Source organism: Panicum virgatum, chromosome 2K (assembly GCF_016808335.1).
Source record: "Panicum virgatum strain AP13 chromosome 2K, P.virgatum_v5, whole genome shotgun sequence".
NCBI lineage: Eukaryota > Viridiplantae > Streptophyta > Magnoliopsida > Poales > Poaceae > Panicum > Panicum virgatum.
Genome location: NC_053137.1, coordinates 44,280,869 through 44,293,635, shown reverse-complemented (window position 1 = coordinate 44,293,635; position 12,767 = coordinate 44,280,869). Strand labels below are relative to the sequence as shown.

Here is a 12,767-nt window from a genome sequence, read left to right as displayed (position 1 = left end):
GATCAGTTATATGAGCTCTATCAGCCAAACGGGCGGCTACTAAATGCCGTATGCTTTTCAATTAGAGAAAATTTGGCCCAGCAAAGGATTGGTTATATGGGCTTCTTAATTGGTCATCGTCATCCGTATTAGCCAAATGGTCTAATGGGCTGTTAGATGCCATGGGGTTTTGATTAGCGCCAATCCTATATATCTTCCGGAAGATTTTTTCTTCTTCCTCTTCCAGTGTTTGAGATTCGTGTAAACAACTGCATCCGTTGGATCTCACTCAAACCCTAATCCTCCTCACCCGAGCTCGCCAGCCGCCACCGCCCAGACTCACGCGCATCGCCGCCCCTTGCCCCCCGACGCGCCTCCGGCTACCCCGCGTGCTCGCGCCGCCGGTCGTGCCCGTGCACCACGCTCCTGCGCCGCCGCCCCGCGACCCGCTCCTACGCGGCCTGCTCCTACGCCGCCGCCCCTCGGCCCACCTGGTGCGCCTTGCCCCGCGCGGGAGCGCCGCCGCCGGTGGGGGCGACAAAGCTCCACGTTTCGCCGGCCTTCGTGCTGCTGTGTGGGCCCACCGGAGCTCCGGCGCTGTTGCCGGCACTCGCCGGCACCGGAGAAGAAGATGTGGAAAAATGTTGAGTTTCAACATTTTCAAAATACTGCTTCAACATTTTCGAAATACTAGTTCAATATTTTCAAAATACTAGTTCAATATTTTTAAACGCTAGTTCAACATCAACTGGGCTTTAATGGACTTTATAGATGATTTGATTAACCATCTTCCACAAGATACATAAGATACATAGGGTCCCCTTTTGATAAGAGGGTTCATTTCCCCGAGATTTTTAATGGACATATTTTTCAATCTCAGAGTATGATTTTTTCACCAAAAGTTGGCCGGTTAGCATGGTCAGTCGCCGATTCCCGATCGACGAATCGGCCGGGCGGACGGCTCAATCGTATGATTCGTGGTTATTTTGCAAAAAACTATCAATCTTTAGTGAAACCAACCGCAGTTTGATCTCTTCTCTTAGATTTTTTAGAAAAAATAAAAACATCAATCTTTAGCGAAATCAACCCGCTGTCCTCTTCTCTCTCAGGTACTTATTTGATAAAAAACCCAAAACTTTTATCAAAATCAACTCGTAGTCCAACCTTCCCAATTCATGAAAATTTGAAAAAAAATCTTAAATTTCATAAAATAAACCTGCCATCTTGGTCCTCTCTCAGGCATTGTTCTAGAAAAACCCTCGGGTTCTCAATTCTCAATAAATCAATATAACCGGTTCCATTTGTTCCTTCTTCACGAGTAATATTATACATATAATTTAAGTACATGACAAAATTAAAAGTTGTTCAATATAAAATTTGATACAAAATTTAGAAACTACAACTTTATTGTATACCAATTTTAAAATTCAAAATTCTTTCGCAATTAGTTTGTATAAATGCTTACATGTGATCTGTTTTAACCATAATTTGGACACCAAAACATCTTCAAATTAAAAAATGTTCAATACAAAGTTGCTCAAAATTTCAAAATCTACAGGTTCATTAAATAGTACAATTTAAAAATCAAAGCGCGTCTAAAAAATGCTCAAAGTTTCAAAACCTAAAGCCTTGCGTTTATGTGAGCATCTTTGTCTGTACTGTGTTTTCAAAAAAAAAAAGGTACAAGAGGATTGCCAGTCTGCTTCTCCGCTTCTACACATTGTCAACAAATCCATCTCTTGCATCAAAAGCTCTAGAAAAATATCTATATCAAATTCAGAATGCTTTGGCCTTATATAAGGACTGGTAGCAGAGATATTTTCTCTTTTAGCACAGTCATGTAGGCAGATTGTACATCGTCGAAATCACTAGCCATGTGATGTGAGTGCTTAGTCCTTTCACCAAATGGATTCATTTCATCTGAATTCAACTCAAAATGAACATTCATCATGTTCTTTCCAAATTCTAGATAATATTTCTCATCGAACTTTTTCCATTGGTGCATCAGCTAGATGTCGAAGCTTTCTGTTACCCTTCTTGCGTTTATCTGAATCCCACCATCACATCAGTTCGGCATCATTTGGGTTCAAGAAGAAACATCTTAGGCCAACAAAAACTGGGAGGGACTAAATAACCATGAAAGAAATTTTGCTCTGCTTCTCAGAATGACTAAATTAGTGTCCGCTTGCTCGATAGATGCAACACTATTCCTTGCATCCTTCCTCTTCCTTATTCTTATCGGCTGGATCTTGACTATAGCCACCATGGTAACCAGCATTCTTTTTGTATCAACTTGCAGAAAATACATGATATTTATCCGAATTGGACAATGATACAAAATACAATGATTTAGACATGCATGAATTCATTCCACACCCATCATGAACAGGCTGACAAGCTTCTTTGCTCGATATATGTCGGCTAGTAGCCTGGTACTTTACTTGGCTTCAGAAGCAACCAAGTCAAGATACACATCAGATCATTAAAACTAACATCTGACCAATTGTGCACCATGTCCACCTCCTACAACATGTGGATAAATTGTATAACCTTCCATCATGAGAATGTATGGAAGAATCCAACTTAATGATGGCGTTACTCATCCCTGACACGAAGTTCTTCATCAAAGAATTTGATTGTCATGGAGACCCTCATTGAAGAGTATATAGCTTAACCTTTGGAAGGGAGCATGTACTTATGATGCTTTTTATCGTAGAAAATTCAATCTGCTTGTTGCATCCAGCATTGAGCATGTTGGTGGGACAAGTCATGAAAGGTTATTGTGCTTGTGTATGTTGTAAGAAAAAACTTTGCTCAAAGAAATTAGGAAACAAGATATGTTATATACATTGGGCACTATCATCCTTCACAACACCATCCATAGAGAACAAGTTGTAAACCTTTTGATCGTAAGAAGCAATTTATTTCTACTATTGCGCTTGTCTAAATGTCGAGGTTTCTTGACTGGCGATAATATAACCCCTGTATATATGAATGCATGTGTAACATTTTAAAGTTAATGTGTGGTATGTCTCCGAAATATTCAATTAATAGTGTAAGTATCAGGAGTACCCTATCTCTATCTTTAACAAGCAATCACGATAACCTTGCGGCTTTCTAATATAACTACATATATAACCATTGACTGCATAGGCTGATTCTAATATAACTACATAAACTATCGTCGGTTGGCTTGCTTTATTAAAGAACAGCGGATGAACTAGGGATCTGGAGGTGTTGGGAACGGCTTCATCAAAGGAACATCAAAATTTTTATTTTCACCCTCAGCCTCTTGCACATGAATACTTGTGACCGTAGGTAGTCCTAACCTTTCACCTGGGCAAAATACTCTCAACGGCTCACCTATGACTATACATCACACATTTGATACTTGATAATTTGATGCGCATCACACATCTCAATGGCTCACCGTAGGTAGTCCTAACCTTTGCATGTTTTACAAGTTGTAAGACTAAGAAGATTACATGTCCAGTTATTGTATGGTTGGTATGATTTACCTGATATTAATAAATTATTAATGGAGAATTATTAACTAAAGTCATGTACTATATATATTATATCAAAATGAAATGTGTTTTAAGAAAGGGAGGGGTTGTTACTCTCTTATTAATAAATTAAGCTTGAAATACACACTACTCCCGCCAATCATGAGTGACATTTTGAGATTGCATTGTGTCATTTTCAAAAAAAAAATTGGCTACAGATTATTTTTTGTGTAATTTTAACATTGTTTTGAAATGTAGTTTTTATACAAGTACGCTTCTGCTATATATGCTTTTATAAATACTAAATAATTATGTTCGTGCGTTGCTACAGATAAAGTTGGTATAAGTATCGGATATGTATTGGTGTCTGTGAGTTAATCTGTATAGATCTATGTGATCGAGTTGTGGACGGAAGGGTTGGTCTGCTCGCATACGGGATGGACTAAGACCCACCTATCAATAATACGAGACAAAGCCAAATCAAAAATTTAGATGAAAACCTTACTCGCTTTAGAAATAAGGTATAGATTTTGTGGCATAAAATAGTAACCAATATCATGTTCTGGAGGCCGCATAGCCAACAGAGGTGTGCTAGTAAGTATTTGAATCCTATGCACAATTTATCAAGGTGGCATGATGCTTGGCACAACCTTCGTCTCTATAGAGCTAGAAACTTTGCAACTAAATCATATATATTGACAAATATCTTTAGAGCGAGCTAGTATAAATATTTGGATCCTATATATGCACTCTTCATTCCGTTGGGTGTTCATACCAGACTATGGAATGCAAGATCAATGAATGCATGTTTTCTTTTGAGTTTCGGAACTAGGTGAGAGATGCATTCTTATTCACTGTTGTAAGAAGTGATGAAGTGTGAAAATATGAAGATAAAATAGGTTGAGGCTTGTACACCTTATGCTTATAAAACTATTGTTCTATACAAATCTCGTCGTATCAGCTTCAACTCTTGAAACTTATAATAAAAATTGTTTTACGATTAAGTTTCAAATTTGAATGATTGACATTTCCAATCATCACTTACTTGTAACCAGAGGTGTGCTTAAAATTATCATTGCAATTATGCGAACAACTAAACTGTTATGTTTTTAATTTGTGATATGACCTCAAGGACACGTGGAGGTCCACTTATATGTATCTATGGGATGGTAGTAAGCACACATGATACATGCATCCATCACGAAGAAACATTGGATGTTGTAGTTCAGAAAATTGCATAACATCAGGATGAACATATAGTGGTTAAGAGGATGTTGGTTTTAATGAGGATGAAAACACTAATGATAGAATTATTAATATGATAGAGGAGATGTACACAACTGACAACCAAGGTGGTGCGCCAAACACTGTCTGCAAATTGCAAGCCTAATAGAAGTATCAATAATGCAAATTTGGGTGAATCACACATCCGGCTCGAAGACAATCAATCAAGGAAATTTTAAAGGCTCTCCGGCCTCCTAACTCAAGGCCGCCGTACTCAACATACTCAAGCCCACCTAATGGCCCGACGTTATTGTATTTCGCCAAAAAAAAGAGAAAAGTACGATTTACACCCTCGAACTATCACAAAGGTAAATCGGACTTTTCTAAAAAAACACATTCGACTTAGGCCTTGTTTAGTTCGTGAAATTTTTTGAATTTTGACACTGTACCACTTTCATTGTTATTTGACAATTAATGTCTAATTATGAACTAATTAGACTTAAAAGATTCATCTCGAACTAATCAGTTAGACTATGTAATTAGTTATTTTTTCAATAACATTTAATGCTCTATGAATGTGTCCGAAAATTTTGAAACTAAATAGGACATTAATGATGACGCAGAGAAATTTGGAGAGAACAAACAAGGTATTTTTATCGCTCTCATCTTTCTATGCACAAATCCTGAATCTACCACGGTTGGATCGATCAATAGTTTCATTCTCATCTTAACCATCATCCTAATGAAATCCAATCACTAGATCCTACCCGCTAGCAAAACAATCATGCCATCTATACTATACCTGCTCTACAATGTCAGCACGAATAAACGGAAGGGGAAGAATTGACAACTGTACAGTTGGGCTCGCGCGCCCTGCTGCTGCTACTCCTGCTCTTCTCGGTGCGAGGGTAGGCCGCCATGGCTCCGCATGGTGTGCGTGCTCGACGTCGTCATCGCATTCGACGCTGACACCGACGCCGATGCGTGCGATGTCGCGGACGTGGACGGCGAGCTGGTGCCGGACGACGACCCGACGGAATAGTGCGAGCCGCGCAGGCCGTGGGGCCTCCGCCGGTACCGCGACCCCGGCACCCCCGGCCTCGTCGGCTCCTCGAGCGTGCTCTGCTTCTTGGACAGGATGATCACCACGCGCTTCATGTCCGGCCGCAGCCGCGGGTCGGCTTGCACGCACAGCAGCCCGATGCGCACACACAGCTCCACCTGCTCCGGCACCGCTGACGCCTTCACGGCGGGGTCAAGCAACTCCAGGCTCCGACCCTTCTTGTACAGCCTCCACGCCTGCAGAACACAGGTACATGTGAGTTAACCTGGGAGGACGAGGAAGAGCAAGAGGAGCAGACGCGTGCTTCGGCATCGCACGTACGTACATATTCAAGGAGGCCGTCGGCCTCGGAGTCGGGCGGCGGGACGAAGGCGGAGTTCTTGTGGCCGGAGACGATCTCGAGGACCACAACGCCGAAGCTGAAGACGTCGGCTTTGGTGGAGAGGTCGCCGTGCATGAGGTACTCAGGCGCCATGTACCCGTTGGTGCCGGCGACGCGGGTGTGGACGCGGGAGCGGCCGTCGCCGGCCTCCGGGAAGAGACGGGCCATGCCGAAGTCGGCGATCTTGGGCACCCACCGGTCGTCGAGGAGGATGTTGCTGGCCTTGATGTCGCGGTGGATGATGGGCGTGTGCGCGTCCTCGTGGAGGTACAGCAGGCCCCGCGCCACGCCCACCACCACCTCGTGCCGCCGCGCCCAGGTCAGCTCCGCGCGCCGCAACCGGTGGCTGTTGCTGCTGGCTGGGCATTGCACGACAACAAGACCGAGCCGTGTCAGAGCCACATACAAGGAACGAATGCAATCAAGAACTCGAATCAGAAACCGCAGTGAGCCATGCCAGAAATCACAGAAATGGCATGCATGGCAATGGTTGAGGCGTACAGGGAGCATTTTCGGTCCATGTTGAAATTCAACACGGCCGCCTACGTCAGGCTATACAGAAATCAAACGCTTCATGCTCCTACCAAACAACAACACCCAAAAAAACGTCGCCCGTTCTGCGAAATAATCAGGGCAACCAAGCTCGTCCAAAGAATTCTTTACGTGCACGGAGGATCAACAGAGAAAGAACGTGTCCAATAGGAAAAGTAAAGACAAAGCAAAGCTAAGCTTCCGTCTTCTCAGAGGCACTGACCCACACCGAAACATCACTCTTGTTTTCCCGGTACTTTCTTGGTCCGCCATGACTGAGGTATCGGATCAGACGGGAGACGGCGACGTGTCTGACGTCGTCGCATTGTCATGGATCGATCGGAAAGGAAGCGCGTGCACACGGACAGGGCTACGACGAGTCAAGCATGGGGGTGGCCAATCTGAAGCACGACTGTGTCCACTGTCCAACAAATTAAAGCAGGAGCGTCGCAAGTCTAGGCATCCGCTGGCGCCGCGCAGATTATTGTAATGGCAGCAAGGAATTTGGCCGGCACAAGAGGGGAAGCACGCGCGTGTTTGACTAGGTCAAGTCAATTGATCCTAGCGAATCCGATATTCACTTTTGCTCTAGGTCGCCAGAACACTGACAGAAAGCTGATCTTTATTCTGTTATTAGTACAACTAGTCCAAGATTAGGCAAACCTTTTTCGATCTGTTCAAGTTCAGATTGCGATGTCCGCATGCAGCCCACTGCCCTTCAGAGCTCAGAGGAATGGAAGCTTCTTGGTACGAAAACTAGTTGGCCACTCATCGTCCTAGCTGGGGACGAGATGTCGTCGAACCAAATCTTTCCCACTGCCTAGGGCCTACACCGTATTATTCTAACCTCCGAACGAACTTTGAGCAGCCACCCGATTGCCATAATTTTTTTTGAAAGATACAGTTGCTATAAAATGGCTTTGCCCTTTAGCGACACACGCAGACAAACGGTGCGTGTGCATGCCATCATGATCGCGTCAAGCATGACATGCTGCAAGTCAATGCGCGGCATCGACTGCCTTGCTGTGTCCGATGATGCAAATGCAACCACGCATGCAGCAGCACTTTGGAAGATTTGTTCTAATTAGCGTGCCTTCTAGAAGAAGGGAAAGCGCAAAGCGAAAGGAGGGGATCAAAATGCACAAAGCACAAAGAGAGAAAAGGAGGGGATCAAAATGCCACCGTAGAGGTAGAGAGACCATTGTGAAAAGCTTTGCGAGGCAGCCTGAGCAAATCGTGGACGAGATGAGAATAATCATAAGAGATGGCAAAGATTGCTTATCGGAAGCCAACTACTAGGAGACGAACTGTGCTGCAGCAGCCACCAACCAGCCAACAAGTTTGGTGACTGCGTTGCAACGGGAGGGCAGGTCTGCTGGTGCTGATGAATACGGCGGCCAGTAAGTTATGACCCTTTGACCAATGGAGATCTGTGATGCATGCATGCACTGTTTGCCGTGCCTCCCTAAACAAGGGTAGAAAAGGAAAACAAGGAACTGCAGTGGATCCAGTACCTCATTGGCTGGCTTATGTATTCTACTACAAGTTTTAACTATAAAAATGGTGCCTCATTTGCTTAATTTATGTATCGCTCCTGACGCTAATACGAGTACAGTGTACTAGTTTGTGTTTCTGGACTGACAACATATCGGCGGCCTGACCTCCCTCCGTCCCTCGCAATCGCAACCGTCCGTCCAGCGGCCCGGGTTGCAGAGCTATCTGGTACTACCAGACCTCATCGCCTCGTTCTTTTCAAGACGTTAAGTCCAAAAATCTGGAATCTGAACTTTCAGCAGCAACCGCAGGCATGAAACCAAACGGGGCCAATTGTAACACTCAGCATGGATGCGACCGCACACCCTACACCCTAAACCGTTAAGGAGCGTGCCTCCTAGGAAAAGAGAAAGCAGAGAAAAGAGCAGAGGGTTCACGTTCACAATGCCAGCAGAGGGGAAGAACGTTCTGATTGTGAACAGCTTGGCGGGATTGTCAGAGCAAAATGTGAACGGATAGAGTGAGTGAAGAATCAATATGATGATGACAAGGATTTGCTTATCGGAAGCCAACCGGCCCCGCACAGATACTGAACTGTACCGCTGACCAGGCGTTCCCAAAGTGAAGACGGGTACGCCGGACCCGTTCGGCCGCCCTACACGATCATTCACCAGCACAAGTTGCGGGTCAGTGATGGCCGGTTGACCCGTACAGATCTGCCTGTGATGCGTGCGCTGAGGACTGCGCTGTTGTCGTGCACGCCTGCTTCCAAAATGGTAGCAATGACAACGCGTTGTCCAACAGCATCAGCATTGGATTTTTCAGGATTCAGACACCGGTGCGCAGAGGAAACCAAGGAGCAAAGATCTTTGCGCCGCATATATCTGACAAAATGAGCCGGCCTAATTCCTGCTCGTGTTTATCTACTCCTAGAACGTGTTTATCCTGCTCGTTGAGGCTGCTCGCACTAGCATATTGGGAGGTTTCCTTCAGTACGCTTTAGCATAGCCAAAATCCAGGGTGCTCTACGGACAGACAAGAGCGAGATAAATATTTCTAAAGTGTATTATAACGTAATAATCTTTTTTTGAAAGATTATATAATAGAGAAATAGAACCAGTGCCCACCCGGCGGCCTGACACTGTTCGTGTAGCTTGCTGGCGCAGGGGATAGGATCCATCGACCAACATATTGCAATTTTTATTTTTTTAAAAAAAATACACATTGCTATGCTGGCGGCCTGATACTCTGTTTCTGTAGCCTGCTGGCGCAGGGGATGGGATCCATCGACCACACATTTACCTACCTTTACCTCGACGAATGACTCGATCTAGTCAACCTGGTAGCAGCCAAGCATTCTTCTAATAATAAATAAATTCTTGGACGCAATCATCGTAGCAAACAATACAAATCTCTCGAGTTTGAGGTTTGAACGAACTAGGATAATATGCTTTATTTGGCTATGTTATTTTGCTAGTGTAATTTTGTGCTTCCAAGGTGAACGAGGGCTCCTCCGATTGACCCATTCACGCAAGCTAGGGATGAATGAGTCACTCGCGCGTCATCTCATCTCAGTAGTATGTTCAACCAATTAACCACGTCGGCATGAGCGGTAGGGAAACAGTACAGCGACTTTTCCCTGGCGCATCGATGCCCTGCGACGAAAATATCCCCCCGCCCCACCAACCGTCTGCATCGGCCGCCCTGTGTTTGATTGAATCCAAGCACACGGATTGCAGATCCCGTCGGATATGATTGAATATATTAATCTCCGGCGTCTGATCGCACGAACACGGAAATCACGAGTTGCTCGAGCAATTAATTGGCTAGTTAACTAATGGCGGAAAATCGGAAGCAAAACGAGGGGAGCAGCAATCGATGGAGCGGCACGGGGGGGGACTGGGACTCACAGTGGCCGGAGGCTGGGGGGAAGAGGATCTTGTCGAGGCTCTCGTTGGGCACGTACTCGTAGACGAGCAGCTTGTCCTCGGCGCCGCGCGCGCAGTAGCCGATGAGGTTGACGACGTTCCGGTGCTGCACCCGGGACAGCAGCGTGGCCTCGTTCCGGAACTCCCGCGTGCCCTGCCGCGACCCGGCGCCGAGGCGCTTGACGGCGACGTCGCGGCCGTCCTCGAGGCGGCCCCGGTAGACGGGGCCGAAGCCGCCCTGGCCGAGCCGGTTCTTCTCCGAGAAGCCCCGCGTCGCCGCCGCCAGGGCCTCGTACCGGAACGCGCGCTGCTCCCGCGCCGCGATCGCCTCCAGGTCCGCCTCCTCCTCCTTGTCGCGGCGGGACTCGGAGGAGGAGCGGCGGGAGGAGGAGGAGAAGGGCCGCGCCAGGCGCTCCAGGAGCGCCCGCAGCTTCATGCCGCCGGCCTCGCCGGCCAGCGCCCGGGGCGGGGGCTGGACCTGGCGCGGTGGGGTGCTGCTGCTGCTGGGGTGAGGGGAGAGCGCGAGGTCAGCGCGCTTCGGCCCGGCAGGCAAGCCGGGGGCGGCGGTGGGGTGCGTGGATGGATGGGCTGTCGAACGTGCGCGGGCGGTGGATTCTTCTGTGTGGCGCGGCGCGCGAGCGGAACGGGGGTGGAGTTGGGTTTGGGAAGGCAGGCGAGGCGAGGGGAAGGGAAGGGAGGGGAGCGCGTGCCGCGTGCGCTGCCTGAGCTGCCTACCTGGAGTGTGGATTTTGCGTCGGGGAGAGGTCGAGGAGCGCGGCCGCGAGGGAGGGGAGGGGTCAAGCGAAGCGACTACTGTTCAGAGGCGTCGCTGTCGGGGCGGGATAGTCCGGGCGACTGCGCGTTGACGACGAGCGGCGGGTCTGGGGCCCCGCCCCGCTACGAAATCTGTTCATGGCATATGCGATTTCCCGACCACACATCGCAGAAACACTGTACATCTTCTTTCTTGAGCCACGGCGGCCGGTGAGGGGTTGCGAGCTAGGGGGAGGGGGTGGCCGGGGTCCGGTGGTAGTATGTGGGGGGAGTGGTGGCGGGCGGCGGCGGCCTTTAGGTTTCGGGTTGTTGGGGTCCGGGGCGGCTCCATGGCCTCCGGCTATAGAAGAGGGGGGCCGGGGCGGCAGCGGCGGCTCGGCCGGCGGAGGGCGAGGCGGCACGGGAGCGCCGCCGGTCGGGCGGGGCCGGACAATCAGTGGGCGGTGGCCGATAGCGGGGGCGAGGCGGTGTACGGGCAGCACAGCGGCGTGCTCGATTAGGGTTGGCGGCGGTGGAAGGCAGCGCCGGAGTCAGGGGAGGCGGGGGATGGCGGGAGAGAAAAGGACAGGGCGGAGGACAGCTTCTGCGATAGCTCGGCGCGAGAGACACCCCCGCCCCGCCGGCTCGCTCGCCTTGGTAGGTTCCACTAGGGCTGGAAACGAGCCGAGCTGAGCTGAGCTCGGCTCGGTTCGGCTCGGCAAGTGAACGAGCCGAGCTCGGCTCGGCTCGCTATTTTTGCGAGCCAGAAAATCAGGCTCGGCTCGGCTCGGTGGAGGCTCGCGAGCCGGCTCGAGCCGGCTCGCGAGCCACACTAAACAATGTGAACTAAACTTAAAATAAATTAATTTATTTTTTTAATGATAACAATAATTATGTGGCATATATTTCTTATGTACATACAAATTGCTATGTTATATGTATAAATATTAATTTATACCACTAATGATGAAGAATTAATTCATCAATCATCGTGAAATTATTCTTAAACTGTATTGGGTCGGGCTCGCGAGCCTGAACGAGCCGGCTCGGCTCGGCTCGCTATTTTTGCGAGCCAAAAAATCTGGCTTGACTCGGCTCGTTTGAGGCTCGCGAGCTACTCCGAGCCGAGCCGAGCCGTTCCGAGCCCGAGCCGAGCTACGAGCCACGAGCTATTTTTCTAGCCGTTCCACCACCGGGAAGGAGAGAGGAGAGACAGAGGCAGACCGCGTGGGCGCGGCGGGCGTTGGCACGGACACGGGCGAGACGTGCGGTGCAGGTCAGGTCCGGCGGTCCGGCCTCGCTTGGCTCGACTCGTGGCCTCGCGGGGACCCGGTGAAACCGCGAGGAAAGGGCACGACGTCGTCCTCGTCCCCCCGGCGCTTCCGTCCCGTGAGTCGGAACGCAAGGCCTGGCTCTGGCTGCAGTGGACTCGTGGCTGTCTGGCTGACATCCTAGCCCACGTACGTTCTCCCCTGCTCCCACTGGGTTGGTTGGTTGGTTCGTTGGGCAGCTCGCTGAAGCCGATGACGACCCCGACTCGCAGTTCGCCTCGTACTGCAGAGCAGAGCAGGCGAGCAGCTGAAGTTGTGGCGAACCGTGTGCCGTGCGGTTGAACATGAGGCCGCGTTGGGGACGCAGGGCAAATATGGGCCCTGGGATCGCGTTTCCGCAGAGCCGAATCGAAGAGTATCGATCCGGCCTTCGAGTTGGAGTAGCACGGTGGAGCACCAATCCATCAGCCTCTTTTGCTTCAGGTCACAACAGGCAGGCAGAGGCAGCAGGGCACCAGGTCGAGAGACGGGTCCTCGCTGGGCAGGACTTTGACTTCCGCACGAGGTCGTCTCGCACGTGGATGGCCCGTGGCCACGGGCTGGCTGCTTTGTTCGTTTCCCGGGGAGGTATCCAAT

At 49.0% G+C, this 12,767-nt stretch overlaps 1 protein-coding gene across 1 annotated transcript; it reads right to left on the bottom strand.

Moving 5' to 3' along the window:
- Positions 1-5,337: 5,337 nt before the first annotated feature.
- Positions 5,338-10,989, bottom strand: LOC120679166 (cysteine-rich receptor-like protein kinase 10). Its single transcript, XM_039960674.1, has 4 exons — positions 10,731-10,989; positions 10,090-10,663; positions 6,098-6,513; positions 5,338-6,008 (listed from the first exon to the last, which is right to left on the bottom strand). The coding sequence occupies exons 2-4, from the start codon at positions 10,541-10,543 to the stop codon at positions 5,592-5,594; spliced, it is 1,287 nt and encodes a 428-aa protein (XP_039816608.1). The 5' UTR covers positions 10,544-10,663; positions 10,731-10,989; the 3' UTR covers positions 5,338-5,591.
- Between the last annotated feature and the right edge of the window lie 1,778 nt (positions 10,990-12,767).

Bases quoted from the DNA above. Each gene is read 5' to 3' on its own strand.
- LOC120679166 (XM_039960674.1), bottom strand. From the start codon at position 10,543: ATGAAGCTGCGGGCGCTCCTGGAGCGCCTGGCGCGGCCCTTCTCCTCC. The intron at 6,514-10,089 runs GTGAGTCCCAGT...TGCAATGCCCAG, and splicing joins CCCCCCAGCCTCCGGCCACT to CCAGCAGCAACAGCCACCGG. The intron at 6,009-6,097 runs GTACGTACGTGC...TGTGTTCTGCAG, and splicing joins CCGACGGCCTCCTTGAATAT to GCGTGGAGGCTGTACAAGAA.